Source organism: Orycteropus afer, unplaced genomic scaffold, assembly GCF_000298275.1.
Source record: "Orycteropus afer afer isolate SDZICR_OR568_19922 unplaced genomic scaffold, OryAfe1.0 scaffold00024, whole genome shotgun sequence".
In the NCBI taxonomy this organism is placed as follows: domain Eukaryota; kingdom Metazoa; phylum Chordata; class Mammalia; order Tubulidentata; family Orycteropodidae; genus Orycteropus; species Orycteropus afer.
In genome coordinates, this window is record NW_006921611.1 from 11,741,901 (window position 1) to 11,763,820 (window position 21,920).

The window sequence follows — 21,920 nt, forward strand, 5'->3', positions numbered from 1 at the left end:
GATAGGTTAGAAGAGACATACACATTCCATTTTGCCATGGAAGTTGCCTAAGGTGTGCTTCTAAAACAGGTCATCTCAGACCACCACATCTATGGACTTACAACAGAGCGACAAGTTACCTGGAGTCTGATGAGAAAAACAGAGTCTAGTTTTTGGACAATGGCAGTTCTGTAAATTACAGATCCACCTGAAAAGTTCTACTCTGATTGGATTCTGCCTTGAGGAAAACTTGGTGCTAATCCATGCACACCAAGAGCCAAGTGATACACAGAATACTTTAAAGATAAAATGTTCTTGCAGTTCTCACCTCACATTCTACCTTCTAAGATTACTAATATTCTTCAAAGATGCAGCTGAGTTCTGCCAACCACCTGGCAGGACTCAATCCAGAATGATTATTTTAAACTTTGAGAAATATGACCTTTGCACTAGCAATAATTACCCAATCACAGACTGACCTCCTCTTTTGGGAGAAGACAAATGATCAAGCCAATGAGTCTGCACATTGGTTTTATAATATTTTTCATTGAGAAGAACAAAAGTTTATGATAAAAATGTAGCTTTTGGCCCAAAGCCTCCCTTTTCACCCTGAAATTGCTGATGGGACATAGACGAAGCTGGTGAATGTCTGAAGTCATAATAAAGTACACAGTGAAACTCACAAGTCCAAGGCCTCTGAGTGGATGCAGGTCAAACCTGCAGCTGCAATTCATATTTCCAATTTATTTTCAACTCTTTCTTAAAATGTTGTCACTTCCTATCGGAAAATTCCCATTTACAGAGTTGCAGAGCACGGCTACCTATTCTTCCACAAACTTCTTTCTGCTATAACTACTAACAGGCCAGATAAAACCATCTAATCTAGCCCCTGCCTTAGAAAAGAGGGCACTGTTGTGTAATGCACTTGGTCAAAATGACAAAGTGCCCTGAACACTTGAGTTAATCATCCAAAATGAAGACCCAGATTCATGCACTCATGAAACTGCTCTGAACTTCAGTTTGACAAGAGGAAAGTAGAATGGTTGTAATTAATACACACACACACACACTCACAATTTTTAAAAAAATCATTCAAAGTTACAGGCAAATCATATCGGTTTCCCCCCAACACTTTATGATTAAAGGTCAGAGAAAAATATTTTAAAGGTGTTAAAATTATGGCATCACTAATTGTGAAAGGTTAATTATATCAGGATAAATCTCATGTAGGTAACTAAATTGGTAGGCTGATTTTTCAGACTAGAGTCTTCAGAAGTTAACAGAATCTTCCACTTTTTTTGTGTGTGCAGACCAAAGCCACCAGAGTGACACTTCCCAGACACAAAGCAGCATCCAGGTTGGTTATAGACATTCACCTAGAGAGACAATCACTTAAGTCCTTGAGGCATCACAGAGAATTAAGAATCAGACTTGTGGGAAGGAGTCAGTATGATTTTCTCAGAATGACTTCCTATAAATTGACCAAGAGAAACGAAGTTGTTTGAAGTGGAGAAGTTTGTGTATACCATTTTTTAAACATAGGAATCCCTGGGTAGTGTAAACACTTAACGTGTTAACTGAAAGGTTGGCAGTTTGAATCTCCCGGAAGTGCCTCAAAAGAAAGGCCTGGTGATCTACTTCCAAAAAATCAGTCATTGAGAATCCTATGGAGCACAATTCTACTGACACATATGGGGTCGCTATGATTTGCAATCAACGGCAACTGTTTTTTATTAAACACAGGGGCTTTGAGAAATATCTTAGGGCTCTTGGGAAATGCTGCCAGGGATGTTTTACCTTTGAAATTATTTCCTTGGATGTGAACACTAGTGGTTCAATTTTCCCCCTGCAGAAATTTAAAACAAGAATTTTAAAAAGTGCAGGGGGACAGGCAAGTTGTATTTATTTTCTTTGATCTATGGGCAGTCAAGTTTAAAGTAATCAGCCTCTGCCCAGGAAAGAAAAGAATTGGAGGCACTGTGAGTTTGAGTAGCTTTGTGTTGGGGCCAGAGCAATGAAGAGGAGAGGGCAAATGAATCAATGTCCTTACGCAGGAAAGAGGAGCACATGGCTACACTACCGGGTGGGCCCACCACCCACTGAGAATGCCTAGGGAGACTTATAGCAAGTAGTCTCAAGTGGATCAAGAGACCTTGGCCTTAGTATGCCTTTCAAATGCTCAATTCAGACTTTTTTTTTAAGCCTTAAAAAGTGATTTTTGTTGTTGTTGTTCTTTAAAAAAATGTGAGGTGAACAAACAGATGATATTAGAACACCAAGCTCTTCACCCCATTACCCTGATCAACAATTTACTGGGCTGTTCTAAAACATTTTCTTCTCTTTTTCTCTGAAAAGACATTTTTGAAAACCACTAACCATTGCCTTCTTAGTCTGAGAATCATCCTCTCTCTTATGCCATGGGTTTGGTACCCACTGTATTTTCTTTCTCTTTGCACAAAGGCAGGCACGTGCCACCCCTCCACATGTCTAGAGGTAAGCGCATGCACTAAAGCTGATGTTAACTGCTACTTAACACGGCATCTGAGAATGGCTGATTCATATCACTTGGAAAGACTGAAGGAAGAGCAGCCAATGACCTACCCCCTCCTCCTTTTGTTTTCACTATTATATGCTCTCCTTGAGCCTTTCTTCCTTGCACCTATTATTCTCTGGAACTGACCTTAAATTCTAAGTGTGGTGTGTATCTGTTTCTGTCTAAAATAGGCAGGAAGAGACAGGACTCTGAAAGCAAGGTGGTTTATCAATAGTTAGCATTTGCTAGTCCCAAAGCTAGAGATTAGCCGACAGATCCACAAGCAATCTGTAACAACACAAGGAAAGTTGCAGAACTTGGTGTTTGTGGATGTCTGTCACTACTCTGCCCAACCTCTTCTTCCTACTGGCAAATATTTTCTTTTTAGTGGCTGTGTCTCTGGTTGAAATGGCTTTACACTTCCTTTTGCACAGTGACATGCCGTTTCACACTGTAGCTCTTAAAAATTGGCTTCCTAATCTAAATGGTCCTTTCCTTACCTTAATGTGCAGCTTTAAATATTGGCTATACAGGGATCTGGAGCATGCTATGGAGGAAGGGGGTGGGAATGCTGCAAGAACAAAGCCAACTGGGTTACAATGTCCACTACCAGGGGAAGGAGCAATGCGTGTGAACCGCCATGGGTCCAGGGCTGTCCCACTCTTCTCACACCCCTAGCCCCAACCCACCAGCTCCCTCCCCAGACTACCCCCAGGAGGATCACTTAAAGACCGACTGAAAAGTCGGACATTCGTGATTTTTCATTTTCTTCATGAAGTTTTTGAATTCCTTGTTTTTCTTGTCCCACTTATGGATTGCTGTCAGCAAATACTGGCTCTTCACTTTCCGCCCCATGATGAGAAAATGGTGGCTCAGGTTGTCTAGCTGGTGGCAGGGGCAATCGGCCCCATTCTTCAGGTACAAGACAAGCTTCTTCAGTTCCTTCTTCTTGATGGGCCCCAGCTTCAAGGGCTTCTTCTTTTTGGGGATGATCTTTTTATCACCATTTTCTTTTTTCACTTCTTTTATTTTCATCCTTAGGGCTAGAAATGATAGGGCAGGGAGAACAGAAGGAGAGAAGAAAGGAAGCATTTTAGACCACAGTTTTTCATTTCAAACACAACCTAAACTTATGGCTGTAAACAAAGGTAAAAACGAAAGGCAAACAGCAAGTAAAAGAAGGAGGCAGTCTTATAAATAAAAATCCTAGCCTCAATTACTCTTTATGCTAATGCTTTTGCCCCCTTGGTTTGCGCGTCTAATGGTAATACAATACTTCCATTAGATTCTCAAATAAATTTTCAAAATTGAATCATATTTCCTCTTTTTAAACTTCAGTGGCTCAGAATATTATACAATGCTTTAAAAGAAGGGAATCAAATAATCCAACATAATTCATACAATCTAATGCTATAGATCTCAGAGTTCAAATTTTTTTCTTTTTGAATTATCCTGATTTTTTTTTTAAGACGAAGTTATTAGTTTGAAAACAACACACACAGAGTCTATTTGTGCACCCTTGGGATAGAAAATTAGTTGTGTTGTTGTTGTTGTTTGCCGTCGAGTCGGCCCTGACTCATAGCGACCTCTCCTTGGCCCCGACTCATAGCGACCCCTCCTTGGGTTTCCGAGGCAGTATCACTACGGAAGTAGGATTGCCCAACCTTCCTTCTGAGGAGTGGTTGGTGGGTTTGAACTGCCAGCTTTCTGGTGAGCAGTCAAGTGCCTTAGGCACTATGCTACCAGAGCTCCTATAGAAAATTAGAGAGGACTTCAAATTGTCACATCTGGGTTCATCAAACACTAAATCCAATTTCAACCTCAAAGCAATGAAGAGCCGTAAGATCGCATCTCTAATGCAGTTCTTTTAACAGCAGGGATCATAATGTTCTGTCAACCCAGCAAGTAGACTTTCATATAGTCAGACTCTACTTCGACTTCCTGAGAGATCAGAGCAAGTCCTGGTTAAGTCCTCATAGCTAAATCACAGTGCTGATCTCTGCCACAAATCTAATATGGTACATGGGCTGCCTTTGTTCCTAAGCAAACTCCCAGACAAAAGAGAAAAACCAGCTCATCCACTAACTCTGCTTTCTTCTTCTGTCTCTACAAACTCTGAATTAACATTATTTTTAACCTGTGGACCAAATATTTTCATGATGAATATACAAAATCTATTGGATGAAGATAAATTAATGTGAAGGCATGTTGTCAGCTGGAAAAGCACTAAACACATGATGTCACTAATAATATCTCTGGCAAGGAGGCCCTTTTTGACAATTTTCCTTTAAGATTGGCCAGTACAGATATTTCCAAAGGAGGTGAGAGATTTATTTCTTAGATGATAGTCACCAAATAATTTATATTTCTTCTGAATCCTCTTGAATTTAAAATTACTAAGCCTTCTCTTTTAATAACTCAAGACTTCCACACATATTGCATGAGGGAAAGTCCTGAAGCTGAAGTAAGTAACAATAGCTAACAATTATAAGGTACCTGGGTGGAGCAAATGGTTAATGCTCTTGGCTGCTAGCAGAAAGGTTGTTGGTTCAACTCTATTCAAAGGTCCCTCTGAAGAAAGACCTGTGATCTACTTAAGAAAAACTAGTCATATGTGAAGAAAACCAAAGACACAAGGAAAGAATGAGTCCAAAGGGCTAATGGACCAAGTGAACCCCAGCCTCCATGACCCTGAAGCCAAAAAAACTAGATAGTGCCCAGCTACCACTGACACCCATGCTGAAATTACTACAGGAGGTCCTGGATAGAGTGGGACAAAAATGTGTAACAAAACTCAAAATCATAAAAAAGAACAGGCTTACTGGTCTGATAGAGACCAGGGAAACCCCTGAGACTATGGCCCGTAGACACCCTTCAAAGCTGGAACTGAACTCACCCTTATATGTAGCTCAACTTGATAGACATGCCTATAAGGTGAACAATGAGTCAGGTCCAACTCAATGGCAAATAACAACAACAAAACTAAGAAGCAGGAAAGAAGGACAAAGGGAAATGGTAAACACAGGGAGGAAGGGGGAAAAGTGCTGTTACATTGTGAGGATTGTTGTTGTTGTTATGTGCCGTCAAGTCAGCCCCAACTCATAGCGACCCCTCCTTGGGTTTCCAAAGCAGTATCACTACGGAAGTAGATTGCCCAACCTTCCTTCCGAGAAGTGGCTGGTGGATTTGAACCACCAGCCTTCTGGTTAGCAGTCAAGTGCCTTAAAATGTATATGAACTATTGAATGGAAACCAATTTGCTCTGTAAACTTTCTCCCAAATTATAATCAATCAACATGAAGTTTAATAAAGTACCTTACACATAGTGGGTGATCAGTAAGTATTTGTTAATTAAATCTAGTTTTCTAAGTCATTTCTGTATTTTATGTCATATCCTAAAAGTAAATTTTAAAATTAAATTCTGGTGTTTAGCAGGGCTTGGGGGTGGGGGAGAATCCTATGGAGCACAGTACTGCTCTGAACACACATGGGGTCACCATGACTCGGAATCAACTTGACAGCAACTGATTTGTTTTTCCAAAATGATAAAGCATATGGCCTGTCAGAAAGTGTGCTAACTATTTTACGTGCATTTTCTCATTTAATCTGAACTCCATGAGGAAGACCCGATTATTTTTCCCATCTAACAGATGAGAAAACTGGGATTTAAAAGGTTATTTACCCAAAATCACGAATACTAAACTTGGACCATGTCTGAAAGTGCACTTTTGGAGTCTGTCATTCCAAAATTCTTCATCATGAACTCCAAACTTAGAATATTGATTAAGTGGACCAAAAATGAGAGGGAGGAGTTTAGAACCCCTTCCCAGTTTCACCTACATTTCAAAATGACTTCACTTGAAATGGTAAAAGGCTGGTTGAAAGGAGACTTCTCTGGCAAAGGAAAATTGCATTTGTGGAGGCTTTATTATTTAATATTTAGTTGATGAGAAAAACATACCTTCAGCTAATCCAAGAAAGAGGAGAAAAAAAAACCTGGGAAGAAATCTTTAATGAATATGTCAAACCAATAAATTAAACACTCTCCCACTGCTTTCTTTTTCTTATGAAAAGAGTTTCAGATTCTTACGCCTATTTAACTCACCAGGTGCTGTGGCGCTGAGTATGACTCACAGCAGCCCCCTTCGTGTCACTGTAGAACTGAGTTCTTATGGGGTTTTCAAAGGCTGGTTTTTCAGAAGCAGATGGCCAGGCCTTTTTTTCTAAGGCACCTCTGCATAGACTGGAACCCCTAACCTTTTGGTTAGCAGCCAAGTGTGTAAACCATTTATATCACCCAGAGACTCTTACTTAAGGTGCATGTAATACCCCAGGCATATAGTACCCCTTGAGAAGTGGAGCAAGTACAGGCTTCCCACATACAAGTAAGTTAAGTTTAGCTCCCCAGTAAGTTCGTTTCTTCTATGCATCTTTCCTGTGAGTTTTCTCCAGGGCAAAAGTAAACCCAGTGACACCCTGACTTTAGAGCTAAAGTATCCTCCAGACAGGCAGTGATGAGCCAGTTCAGTGTCCTCCCCAGAGAAGGCTCTTACCCCACCCCAAAGCAGCTATTGCCAGTGGTTCTGATTATGCTTGACTCCCATCCCCATTGTGGACAAAGCTGGAGTGCAGTGAGCAGAAAGTGCAGAGACTACTCCTGCAAAGCCTGACCCCAGACATTCCCAAACAGGCCCACACCTGTTCGGCTTCAGTGGGCTTACAGACCCTGTACTTGGTAGTTCACTTAATTAGGAGATGTCACCTGTTCTAGACTGTGGTTCACTGAACAAGAAAAGTTCTTGGTGGGACTGAGTGAGGGATCAGCAAGAGAAGACTCACTGCCCAGGCCTAAGCAAAGTCAAGTATCTATTACCCCTCTACAAAAACAGAGCCAAAGGGGCTGAAAGAAATCATTTTCAAAGAAAGAGCATAAAGAGCACTGCATGAGGGCAAGGGAGTCAGAGTGAGTCTACTCCTTTCACAAGCTCCTTAAGAAGTGACCCCAGGTGCTTAGGTAAGTTCCAGGCTAAGTCCAACACCTAAGGCTAGGTACCAAGCACTGCTGAGGGGAAAAAAACAAAATCCTATTGCCGTGAGGTCAACTCTGACTCATAGCAACCCCTTGTAGGATGGAGCAGAACTGCCCCATAGGGTTTCCAAGAGAATCTTTATGGAAGCAGATGGCCCCATCTTTCTCCCACAGAACAGCTGGTGGGTTCGAACCACCTACCTTTCGGCTAGCAGCCAAGTGCTTAACCACTGTGCCACCAGGGCTTCTTAGTATTGGTATAGGACTGACAAATTACTTCCAGTCCCAGGAAAAGACTAATGCATGCACTTTCTACACAGAAGAGAGCCATCATTTACTGAAAACTCACTGCATCCGGGCTCTGGGATAGGGATACTCTCAATGGCTCCGGGTGGTGTTGTGGTTAAGCTCTCAGCTGCTAACCAAAATGATGTCAGTCTGGACCCACCAGTGGCTTCATGGGGGAAAAGACCTGGCTATCTGCTCCGGTAAACAGTACAGCCTAGGAAACCATATGGGGTGATTCTATTCTGTCATATAGGGTCTCTATGAGTAGGAATCAACTTGACAGCACACAACAACAACATATGGCTCCTTATTTAATGCTCACAGCAACCATATTAAGAAAGTATCCTTATTTTACTAGTCAAGAAAAAGGACTCAAGGCTGAGTACTATCAGGACAAGGCCACAGTTTCTAAGAGACAGAATCAGAATCTAAGAGACAGAATCAGAATTAGAATACACACCTATCTAGTCCCCAAATCTATACTCTTTCCTACTATCCCATGATTTAGTTTAAAATGATATTGCTTCAGTGGAAACTATTTCACTCTTTTGATTATGTTGTTTTTAATCATAACTCAAAAAAAAAAAAAAATTAATGTTCCTTTGCCATGACCGTGTAAAGGAATTTAGTTTACATGGGTAGGGGGAGCAGGAAGGGGAAAGAGGGGAAATCAAATGATGGAAATGTGTTATGCATTAGACTCTTTATTTCTTGCCATTTGGCTCACTTTCTTTTTTGAGGTGGGGAGAGTAGGGAAGGGGGAGGCACATATGGCCAGAAATTACTAACATCTTTCTATCTCTCAAGGGTTTATTTTAGGGATGCAGATTACCAACAATGTTTGGACAGGCGATTAGCTGTCCGAGGTTGATTTCCTTGTGGATGTGTGTGCAAACCCCTACCATGCCATATCCAGAGGCTGCTGGGGTAGGGGTAGGGGTGATGGCAGCCCAGAAGTAGCCTGGGATTGATCACCACTTCCCCCAACTCCCACCCCTAACTGTCCTCCTCCCCACCATGTTGGCAGTGCCTGGACCCAAGGGATCTCACCCACAGGCTGTGTTCACAGTTTGCAATGCAAATGGTGGTGGTGGGCAGGGAGCAGAAGCTTCCAGAAGCAGCAGCAGGGGAGCCAGCTGGTGTGTTGGACTGGTCCTGGGTTCTAACTGTGTGACCACAAAATCTAGTTTGGAACTCCCCTAGTCACAGTTTTTCATCTGTCAAGTGCAGAGTGCAGTCTGACTGCCACCCTGGCAGGTTTCCATACAGAGGGCTCGTGCTGGGCAATGTGAGGCAGCTGGCAACATTCATCTTTAGCATGTATCCTCCGCCTGAGCTAGTTCTTCTCCTCTCACAATGTGTCCTTCTTATCCTGAGGACAATGTTACCACTACCATCTCAGGCCCTTGAGCTCAGCTACCTGTAACAGCTGGACTATGAACTATAAAATAAGATTCATTAACTAAAAGAAATCTTCATTTTTGAGCAGTAACTGAACATCCTCCAAGGGTAGGACATTACTCTCTCCTGTAGGTCACTGCTAGCAAGAATTCCCTGTCCAGCTGCCATCAGGTTGATTCCAACTCAGTGATCCCACATGTTTCAGAGCAGAACTGTGCTTCAGAGTTTTCAATGGCTGTGCTTTTTGGAAAGCAGATCACCAGGCCTTTTTTCTGAAGTACCCCTAGGTGGGTTCAAAATGTCAACTTTTCGTTTAGTAGTCCTGTGTTTAACCATCTGTGCCACCCACGGAACTAGCGAGAATTCAGAGACCCAGAAGTTTTGAAAACTCAAAACTTGAAGATGCAATAGAGACTGTCTCTGCCATCTTTAAAATAACAATCCCTTGCATTCAAGTAAGGTGGCAGAGTGGTTAAGACATTCGGCTGCTAAGCAAAAGATCAGTGGTTCGAACTCACCAGCTGTTCTGTGGGAGGAAGATGAGGCAATCTATTTCCATAAAAATTTAAAGCCTTAGAAACCCAATGGGGCAGTTCTACTCTGTCCCACAGGGTCTATGAGTTGACATTGATTCAATGGCAGTGGATTTAAACTCAGTCGCTTTTCAGTCACTCAAACTCTATTTTCTGTTCACAGATTGTATTTTTTTTTTATTGACTCCCATGAGACTTGGCTGTATTTCTGAGCCTGAAGTGAGAATACGAATCTCATTACATTCATTCCAAACTCACACTTTCTTCAAAATCATCTCTCCCTTCCCTGCTTCCCTGCTACTATCAGTGCCTCCATTCTTCCAATCACCTAGACATGGTGCTTGGATATAACGCAACCTTTGCCAAATGCCAATCAAGTGTCAGTCTTGCAACAGTCCAAGAGTGAGAAAATGAGTGAGAGATCAGATGTGTGAGTCATCTGATTATACAGGTAACAAATGAAAGGTGTGGAGGGATAAACTGGAGAGAAAAGAAGAGAAAGAGTGCTTCCCTGGAACATCATCCCTAGGGTGAGAGGTAGAAGAGGTGTTAGTATAAACCTCATCAAAAAGGACAAATCTTGTATGATCCCACTTATGTGAAACAGGCAAATGTACAGAGACCAAAAGGGGCCCCAGTGACAGGGTTAAATGCTTCACTGCTAAGTGAAAAGATGGCAGTTCAAACCCACCAGCTGTTCCAAGAGAAAAAGATGTGGCAGTATGCTGCTGTAAAGATTTATATAGCCTTGGAAAGCCAGTGCTATACTAATAACTGATTTGGTGGCAATGGATTTGTTTTTTAATTTTCAGTGGAGTTTTAAGGAGCCCTAGTGACACTGGGCAATCTACTTCCAAAGTGATAGTGCCTTGGCAACCCAAGGAGGGGTTGCAATGAGTTGGGTCCGACTCGACGGCACATAACAACAACAACGACAACAAGTGACACATTAGGCCCTCTGGTGGTGTAGTGCTGAAGGAATTTGACTGCTAACCAGAAGGCTGGTGGTTCAAACCCACCAGCCACTCCTTGGAAGGAAGACTGGGCAATCTACTTCCATAGAGATACCACCTCAGAAACCCAAGGAGGGGTTTTTATGAGTTGGAACCAACTCGAAGGCATTGAGTTTGGTTTTTGGAGTGACAAATTGGCCATATGCTTGGCTGTTAACCAAAAGGTCAGCAGTCCTACCAGTAGCTTCACAGAAGAATAGGCCTGGCAATCTGCTCTTGAAAACATTTCTGCCTAGGAAACCCTGTGGGGCAGTTCCACTCTCTCCTACAGTGTCACTATGAGTCAAAATCAAATCAATGACACACAACAACAGTTCAATCTTAAGAAGCCCTGGTGATGCAACAGTTAAGCACACAGTATGAACCCACCAGGAGCTCTGTGAGAGAAAGACCTGGTAATCTGTTCCCATATAGATTACAGGCTAGAAAGCCCTCTAGAGCAGCTCCACTCTGTCCTTCAAGGTCCCTTTGAGTTGGCATTGGCTCAATGGCTCACAACAACAACAACAACATAGAGACCAAAGCTTATTAATGGTTACCAGGCATGGGATAGAGAGGGAGTCATTGTCTAGAAGGCACTGAGGTTCTGGTAATGATGGCAGGATAAATTAGAAAAGGATAGTGGTGATTGCCACACTACATGATAGATGCAACAGATGTAAAAGTTGTTGAACTGCCAAATGTTTTGTTATATAAATTTGTATCACAATAAAAAAAATTACCAAAACAAGTATCATTAGAGGCGCAGATAGAAATCCACGTAGACCAGTGTCACAAAAATCACAAGAGAAAGTGTTTCAAATGAAGAAAGCATTCATCCTCCCCAAATGCTGCAGATTAGAGAAGAATGAAGGCTGAAAATAGATTTTGATCTGGTGATCAGGTGTAACTGATGACCTCTAGAGCTCTGGGAGGCCAGAGTGTGAAAGGGCAATGGTGAATTCCAGAGAGCTAAAAAGTAGAATCAGTGAGAGAAAGATGTACTCTACAGCCAACCACCAAGTTCTAGAAACTCTGTGAAGAGTTGCCACTGGCCAGTTCTAGCCAAACATATTAGATTAAATACACACAATCATTTCTACTCTTTCTTGAAATCAGTTTAAGATTATAGTTTTTTTAAAAAGTTATAAACATGCAAGGAAATGGTAAAGGATCAAGAATATATCCATGACATTTTGTATAATAGAAAGCAAATGGATGGTGGAACCTGGCTTGATAGGAAGGGCAGAAAAGCCCAAACCTTGGTGCTTCCAGATAGGGATCCCAATAAGCAGTAGCAAGCTGACCCACAATGCAGAATCCAGACACGCTTAAGAACTGGAGCCACAGGGTGCTTCTGAATTCCATTACGCAGATTACATTAAATACAGGAATTGGTATAAGTCTGCATGAGAACATTCAGATCCCCTTCCCTGGGCCATGAAGCTAGTCACTGGCCCTCTCCAAGCACATTAAGTTTGAGCTAGACAGACTGTGGGCTCAGGTACACTACACACATAGAAGGATAGGGTGTCAGCTGCTACACTAACACCAGTAGGTTAAGTGAAAGTCTGCAGGGTGAATAGTGAGACTTTTAGCTCTAAGAACATTGGTAGTTAAATTCATATGCCCCAGTCAGAGGATTGAAGGATTTCTCTTTAAATAGACTAGTGGCTTGGAAGCAAACACCTACAGGTCTTTCTAGTCAATCACTAAAATGAAGTGTAACAAGTCACCACTCCTGCATAAGCAAAGAGCTTCCGATTGGCCTTTTAGAGCCCTATGGTTAAACACTAACCTGCTAACTGAAAGGTCAGCAGAGTGACCCACCAGTCACTCTGTGGGGGAAAGACACTTTTCCATATAGCTTTGGGAACTCTAAGGAGCAGCTCAGGAGCTCTGGTAGCATAGTGGCTAAAGCACTTGACTGCTAACCAGAAGGCTGGCGGTTCGAACCCACCAGCCACTCCTTGGAAGGAAGGTTGGGCAATCCTACTTCCGTAGTGATACTGCCTCGGAAACCCAAGGAGGGGTCGCTATGAGTCAGGGCCGACTCGACGGCACATAACAACATCAACAACAACAAGGAGCAGCTCTATTCTGTTCTATAAGGTTGCTATTAGTTGGAATCAACTGCACAGCAATGAGTCTGGTTTTGGACTATTAAATCCAAATGAACAGCCAAGGATGGCAGGCATTTAGGAAAGGCTTCTGAAAGTGAACAAGAGATAAAACATGGAAAACAGAAAAAAGAACTTGGAGATAACTGAGAGAATGTAGGGGAAATAAAACTTTTTAACATGATGATAATCTCAGAGAAGATACTGTATTTATAAACCAAGAATAGGACATTATTAAAAGGAGTGTTTGAAGAACATGAAAGGGTGCTTGCAAATTTAAAGTATATGACCAGAAATAAAGAATTCAAGACAAGTACTTTAAGGTAAAGTTGAAGAAATTTTCTGGAAATCTGAATAAAATGACAGAGATGGACAATATGAGAAACAAAATAAGATAAAGGATCGGTCCAGGAGTTTCAACATCAGAATAAAAGGCATTCTAGAAGAAGAAAACCAAGCAAACAAATGGGAGAAAATATGAAAGAATACAGAAAATTCCAGAAACAAAGAGCATGAATTCTCAGATTAAGTAGTGCCTACCTCACTGAATCATGACAGTTAGAGACACCAGGGAACAAAGAATATCTTTTAAAAAGAATCAAACATCAGCATGATACTGAATTTATCAACAGCAACATTAGAAACTGGAAGATAATGGAGCAATGCCTCTAAAATACCCAAATTTGATATTGAGCCAAACTTTCAACCAGTATATGAGAGCAGACAACACCTTGAGACATTCAAAAGTATATGTATCTCCATATATCCTATATTGTTTTTTCTTAGGAAATTACTCAATGATGTTCTCCACAAAAATGCATAAGTAAACAAGAAAGAAGAGATTCAGGAAATCAAAGATGCAACACAAGATAAGGCAAAGCCCTAAAACACTGATTCTAGAACAGCTGTGTAGCAGGCCTGGTGATCAACCAGTCTAGACTGGTACTGAATTTGTAACAGAAAAGTAAGAAGCTAGGAAAATAAATTAAGTAGAAAAAGAGATGTACAAGAAAGGAAACATAAAATGTAGTATACTACATGGCTCAGCTGCAAATATTTACATAGCTATATTAAATTAAACATTTAATATTAATTTAACCAAAAGTATGGCATAACATTTCGTTCTGCTGTGCATGGGGTCGCTATGAGTCGGAAACGACTCGACAGCACTTAACAACAACAACAACATGGCATAACAATATTGGAGAGAATGGGGAAAGGACATAGAGAGATAGTGGATGAGAGCTAAATTTTCATCTTTCATAAGAGAAAATCAGTAGATAATGTCTAAAAAATTTAATAAATAAATCAAGAAAACAAAACATAAGCATTTTATTTATTTACTCCATATCATCAAATACCACAAGGAACAGCTAAAATAATTGAGAATGCTTACAATGAGGCAAGAGAATTAGAGGTAGAAAGGCAGGGACTGTAAACTTTTGAATAAGAATTCACTGCTTTTCCTTTTTATTTTTTCTTTTCTTTTGGACACTGGAGGGCTACTACAGATCTAGTCCATTCCCAACATTTTTCAGATAAAAAATTAATTGGGTTAGAATTTGGATTATTTACAGCTGGAAGTAATACTAAGTCTAGTTTGACTGATGCTCTGAATGGTTAAGTGACTTGCCAGCCATCATGCAGCTGGAGATGCTCGTAGTTAGGACTAGAATCTGCCCCCTTGCCTCTCCACTCAGAGCTTTCTGCTTTATTCCATAGTTCTTCTGAGCAGGAGAACAAAAGAGGGTAAATGAGGTCCCAGCAGATTCTAGAGACAACTGAGCAAGCACTTTGAACACATTTTCTCCCAAAGGTTCTGATAAACAATCATTTTGGGGCAGAAATTGGGCCACACACCTGGATTCCTCAGTTTCTTTCTCCATTACTTTCTATTTTAGAGAGGGCTGCTGTTGTTAGGTGCCTCAGAGTCCATTCTGACTCATAGCAACAGCATGTAACAGACTGGAACTGCCCCAGAGGGTTTTCTAGGCTGTAATCTTCACAGCAACAATCACCAGGTTTTTCTCCTACAGAGCTGTTAAGTGGTTTCAAACAGCCAACCTTTCAGAAAGGGCTAACATTCTCCGATAGAAGATTTAAGGAGCAGGGGATAAGCTAGTCACAGAGATGATACTCTTACAACAAAAAGGTGTGCTACCAGCTGGCTGTGACCAGCCCTGTCAATCAGAGAAGGCCCACAGACAGCATACCTGGGTGTGGTACATCAGCCCTTGGGGCTCACACATCTTTCATGGAACCACTAGGTGAAAAAGTCTACTAAGATCATAAAAATTAAACCAAATCTGTTTACACCGAGTCAATTCAGATTCATGGCGACCCCATGTGTTACAACATAAAACCACTCCATAGGGTTTTCTTAGCTGTAATATTATGGAAGTAGATCACCAGGCCTTTCTTTCACAGCATCACTGGGTGGGTTCAGAGCCATGATGAGAGAAAGGATTCAATTTTGTTTCCCAGCTCCAGTTTCACAAATCTCTAGGGTGAGCGACCCTGAGGGGAAACACACCAGTTGTCAAATCCAACTGTAAAAATGGGATTTGGTAACAGTGCTGGGTAAGGGTCCTTGGCTGTGAGAACAGCAGCCTCCTTCCAACACTCAGGGTGTGGGCACCGTGGAGAGCCGCCTTTGAGGCATTAGGGCCCAAATGAGCCTGACTGACAAAAGCCCTCCAACAGCAGCTTAAGAAACTCCTCTGTTCCCAGCAGGAGCTGGTGTTTGGAATCATTTACTCCTTTAGCAAAGAAAGGGGCTTGCACTTCGTCACAATAACTCAGACTCTCTCCTGACCACAAACCACATGCTGCATACTTACATGCATTTACTGACTACAAGGGCATATATTACAAAAAAAAAAAAAAAAATTCCAGGATTGAAAGCAGCTTTCTTTTTCTCCCATCTGCAAAAAAAAAAAAAAAAAACCAGATGTAGAAAATGCTCCTGAGTGACTCATTTGGGGCAAATTATTTAATTGAGGATGTCCTGTTTTCTGGAGCTCAGACACCTTGAGGAGATGGGGAGTGGGTCAGGCAGGAGAGTAGGGTTTGCAATTTTATTGCCTCTCCTAACACACACGTACGTGCACATGCACACACAAACACACACACACCAGCACTGATGCCAGCCATCCAGAATCCCACTGTCTAATTGCTTGATTGTGTTAAATCTCCACTGACTTAAGCTAATGGTACAAAATGAAAATCCCACTCAGCAAAGAACTGCCTAGTTTGGTTTTATTTGGGAAGACATGTGCATTGACGGCCTGGTAGCAGGGGCATGGGCATTAGAGTGAGACAAAGAATACTTTGGTCCCTCTCCTTTCCAGTAAACACCTTAACCACTCCCACCCTTACCCCCCAAGCAGGAGGCAGAGAATAGGAGAATCACTTAAATAAAGTCAATCATCAGGACTGACTGAATCTTGGCTCCATATCCAGGCAAACCTGCCAAAGCAAACAGCCTTTCCTGCAGTGGGGTCACTGATTTTCCATTCCACCCCATCCCACCCCACAGTGTTCACCCAAATGGCAAGGCAGACTGTGGGATGGTATCCTGGAAGGAAAGAGATGTAAGCAGAGGAGTGGTTTTCAGAACCAATGGAATGGAAAGGTCATGAGCTCTCCCAGGCTCTGAGAAATCGCTCTGACAGCGATTCTTAATCTTCAGTGACATCAGCATCACCTGGAGGACTCCTTAAAAGCACAGATTGCAGAGCCTCACCTCCAGAGTTTCTGATTCAGTAGGAATAGGATAAGGCCCAGAAACTTGCCTTTCTCACAGGATTCCCAAGTGATACCGATGCTACTGCTCTGGGGACCACACTTGAGAACCACAGATATAAAGAGTCTGAAGTTGGGATAGGTTGGGATGTTTGATTTGTTGCTTTGGCTTTTCATGTGGCACATTTAGAGGAATTTTTCTTAGATGAAGGTTTAAACTTTCTGCAGGACCAAAGCAGCAATCTAAACTCACTGAGGCTCAGGGTGAAGGCAGTAAGAGCAGTATGGACATGTCTAAGACCCAGTTGAATTTACAGAATCACTGCAGTCTATGGTGTCCCCATTCCACAACTATGGGTGACTGCAATGTCAGATAAACAAAGGTTTTGAGAGCAATGGGCAGCACATTTCAGAGGAAAGGACCCTGAAACCAGAGTTGTTGTTGTTGTTTTTGTTGTTATGTGCCATCGAGTCGGATCCGACTCATAGCGACCCCTCCTTGGGTTGCCGAGGCAGTATCACTACGGAAGTAGATTGCCCAACCTTTCTTCCGAGGAGTGGCTGGTGGGTTTGAACTGCCAGCCTTCTGGTTAGCAATCAAGTGCCTTAGGCACTATGCTACCAGAGTTGTTGTTGTTGTTGTTGTTTGCCATCGAGTCGGCCCTGACTCATAGCGACCCCTCTTTGGGTTTCCGAGGCAGTATCACTACGGAAGTAGATTGCCCAACCTTTCTTCCGAGGAGTGGCTGGTGGGTTTGAACCGCCAGCCTTCTGGTTAGCAGTCAAGTGCCTTAGCCACTATGCTACCAGAGCTCCTATGCTACCAGAGTTAGCAGACCCTAACTTTAGGTTCAGATTCCACCACTTGCTTTTTGGGTAAATCACTTTACTTCTCTGGGCTTTAGTGTTGCCATTTGCAAAATGAACACGTTAGACGAGTTCATCTCAATTTCCATTCCGGTATTGCAAGCTTTCTAAATCTCCATATTCTTTTCTTTGTCTTCAAAATCTAAGGCAGAAGCCCTGACCATTTAAGGAAAAATATTCCACATCTCAGATCATAAGTCCTGACCTCAACTACTCACATTGCCAGAGAATTTTGCTTATATTACCATGTCTTATAGTGAAGATCTAACAACACACAACATAGTGAAGATGAGGGCAGTGGTGGTTCAGTGGTAGAATTCCCACCTCCTATGTGGGAGACCTGTGTTCAATTCCCAGTCAATGTATCTCATGCTCAGCCACCACTCCTCTGCCAGTGGAGGACTGCATGTTACACACCTCAGTTCTTCTCCCTTTTTTAGTTGCTTGGTCTGAGTCCCCTGAAGGCAGGAGGTGCACTCCAGACAAAATGTGTGCTTTTCCCACCCATCTTTTCCCTGAGGCCTTCTCATCCCACATCAGTCCACAAAGACCTCTCTCCGTCCATGACCTACCTTCACCTCTGTGACTCAGCAGAACCTTCCATAATTACCTGTGAGTATGCCTATCTACCCCTCATCCCCACTTTGAGCTCCTGCAGAGAGCAGACCACCCCTACTTCTTGTCTGTTCGGCAGCTAACACAGCGTTGAACACTTCAGAGAGCTTAGCTACACATTTAGATACACAAAGGAATAAGAAGATATAAACACCACAGTCACTGCCCTGAAGTTCACAGCCTCATTAGTGAGAGACTGGAATTATTTGCACAAACCTCTGTTTCAGCCTTAATAACAGTAATAGTAATAATAACAATGGCTTATAGTGACTAACCACTTGCTGCAGGCCTGGGACTGGTCTTGACACTTGTACTCATTCACTGAATCCTCCAATGACCCTATGAGGCAGATACTGTAATTACAACCAGTTTCCAGAAGAGGAAAAGGAAACATGGTGAAGTTCAAGTAACATGTCTAAGGTGCCACTGAGAGTCAATGGAAGAGCTGGGATTTTGACCATGGGAATCTGGCTCAGATGTAAATAATACTGGAGGGAAAGCTAACTGTTGACTAACTGTCGAGAGAGAAGTCTGGGCAAGGCTGCCTCCCTTCAACACCTCGTAGCATTTGCAGGTAGTGCTCATAAAGGTCCAAGTGAACAAGGATGCCTCACTGGAGGCCTGAACAGGTTACCACTGTTCTGTTTTCCAGTGTTTCTTCTCTTTAAAATGCAGAGAATATTCTCCAACAAATTCATTCCAAGTATCATTCCTAAGAAGTACTAACAGAAGTGCCTTTTAAAACCTTTCATGATACCAATATTTACAAATAACATGATATTAATTTGATGAGTCAACAACAGTAAGTAAAATCATCTGCTTTTTAAAGGCCTGTTATGTTGTCAGGTGCCACAGAGTTGGTTCCAACTCATAGCGACCCCTATGTACAATGGAACAAAACACTGCCCAGTCCTGTGCCATCCTCACAACCCTTACTATGCTTGTGCCCATATTGCCACCACAATGTTAATCCACCATGCTTCAAACTGTTTCTTCCCATTTTGAGTCATGCCACATAAGCATACAAGGTCCTGAAAGCTTTACTCCATAGCATTAAGTTCAACTCTACTTTGAGGAAGCAGCTCTAAGCCCAGTCGTATTTTGAGTTCTTCCAATCTGAGGGGCTCATCTTCCAGTACTTCATCAGACAATGTTTCACTGCTATTTCAAAGGCCTAGGGTGAGGAAAACTGCAAAATAATTTAGGGAACAAAAATGCTTACAACATAATGTTAAGTGGAAAGAAAATCATTAAGCAAAACTAGGGTTATCAATGATGCAGAGAAGGGAAGAAATACATGAAGTTTGAAAATGGTGGCTGTCTCTGAGTGGTGAGTGTCTGGCTGGTTTCTAATCTCTTAATTACACTTCTATTTTCAAAATTGTATACAATGAGTGTGTATTTTACCCCCCACCCTCATCACTTTGTCATACTGTGGTAGATTGCTTGTTGCTGTGATGCTGGGAGCTATGCTAATGGATTTCAAATAGTAGCAGGGTCACCTATGATAAACAGATTTCAGCAGAGTTGCCAGACTAAGACAAATGAGGAAGAAGGACCTGGAGAGCTACTTCTGAAAAGTAGCCAATGAAAACTCTATAGATCACAAGAGCATATCGTCCAATATAATGCTGGACAATGAGAGTCCCCTAAGTTGGAAGATATGATGACACAGTATCTCCAACAATGGACACAAATATACCTATGATCATGAAGATGGTGAAGGACCGGGCAACATTTCATTTTGTTCATGCTGACTCACTCAGCAGCAACTAGTAACAACTAACAATATATTTTATAATGAGAAAAACAAAGTTCTCCAAAAAAGACAGCTATTTGAGGAAAAGATTTGAGGAAAATGAGATGTTTTAAACCTGGAGTTCAACAACTATCAGTCTCTACTCATCTGGAGCTAAAGAGAAGGAAACCAAAAATTCAAAGAAACTGTTCTACAGTGCTAACAATCTACATAAACCACAACCTCATCTAACCTAAGAAGAGAAAAACTAGATGGTGCTCAGCTACCACTACCAGCCACTCTGATCAGCGCTAAAATACATGGATTCTGACAGAATGGGAGAAAAATGTGGAACAGAACTCACATTCTTAAAAAGTCCAGACTTAATGGACCACTTGAGACTAAAGGACTCACCAAGACTGTCTCCCTGAGATACACTTTAAACCTTGAACTGAAATTATCCGCCAAGGTCACCTTTTAACTAAATAACAGACTGACTCATTAAAAAAAAAGAAAAAAAGTATCACCCTGAGTACCACATACCTTTAAAAATCATCTATGACACCAAAGGATCAACAATTACTCTAAAGCAAAGACAGAAGGGGACAGGGAAATGAGATTCCTGGCAATGGAACATCTAGAACAGAATTAATGAGAACACTGACACATTGTAAAAAACATAACCAATGTCAAGGAACAATTTATGTAGTAATTGTTAAATTGGAATTTAATATGCTGTGTAAACTTTTATCAGAAAACAACATTATATTTAAAAAAAAAACAAAAAAAAAACCCTCTTCTAACTGATTAACAGGTTTTGGGGATACTAATTTCTGTTTTCTTTTAAGAGAATCTAATGCTCCAGGAGGAGCTCTGGTGGTATAGTGGTTAAAGCATTTGACTGCTAACCAGAAGGTTGGTGGTTCAAACCTACCAGCCACTCTGTGGAAGAAAGATGACAATCTATTTCCATAAAGACTTACAGCCTTGGAAAGCCAATGGGGGTCACTATGATTTGGGATCAACTCAATGGCAGTGAGTTTGGTTTTGCTTTGGCTGCCTCAGGAGGGGAAGCAGGTCTTCACAGAAATCCCAGGAAGCACCAAATTAAACATCATTAATCCTGTGTATGTGTGACCAGTATCTCCCATCCAAACAATTTAAATTCCTTGCACACCATGAAGTTTCTCAGGGAGGTAACCACAGAACAGCATTGGTATTGGGTGTGGGATGTGGGGTGGATTTGAAAGGAAGCACAAGCTGACCACATAATTTATCTTCAAAAGCAGAACACTTTTGAGAGTCAATGAGGGTAATCAATTATTATGCCAGGACAACAGAAACAAACTGGGACTGACCAGGGCAAACCAGGTTATTCAGCCACCCTAACAAGAGACAAGCCCCTGGAATTTACTTTGTAGGTTACCAGCAATGGCAGGGAAGGGGAGGGAAAATTTCAGACTAGTTGGGGGTCACATGTTGATTTGGGTAAGGGGAAGGATGGTATGGAAAGTGTCTGTGACCAGCATGATAACAATGGGGAAAGGAAGGACACTGAAACATGCACATAGGATACAGACACCAGAGACAAATACTAGTGCATGCACAATACAGCATTACCACTAACACCAAACACTAGGCTACAGAAAAATGCATAGACAACTGAGAAGATCAGGTGGGGGTCAGTGAACAGGAATGTACCTTAGGCCAAGGATAGATTTAGCTGAAGATAATCTTACATAGATACTAAAAACCCGTTGCCGTCAAGTTGGATCCAACTCATAGCAACCCCTCCTTGGATTTCCGAGGCAAGATCACTATGGAAGTAGATTGCCCAACCTTCCTTCCAAGGAGTGGCTGGTGGCTTTGAACTGCCAGCCTTCTGGTTAGCAGTCAAGTACCTTAGGTACTATGCCACCAGAGCTCCCACACAGATACTAGTGATACAAAATTAGCCACACTCATTACAGAAGCAACAGAAGAGAGAGTTGGAGTAACCTCTCAGAGACAACCAAACACCTTGTGAGAGACAATCACCAGGCCTGCCGACTTGGGGCCATGGTATCGGGGACACCAAGCTC

The 21,920-nt window shown here is 41.9% G+C and overlaps 1 protein-coding gene across 1 annotated transcript in view; it reads right to left on the reverse strand.

Moving 5' to 3' along the window:
- Window positions 1-3,232: 3,232 nt before the first annotated feature.
- The window catches only part of SFRP1 (secreted frizzled related protein 1), a 63,980-nt gene continuing 45,292 nt past the window's right edge, over window positions 3,233-21,920 (reverse strand). The window contains exon 3 of the mRNA XM_007935010.2: window positions 3,233-3,555. Coding sequence (XP_007933201.1) covers window positions 3,233-3,555 — 323 coding nt within the window. The remainder of the gene's footprint in view (window positions 3,556-21,920) is intronic.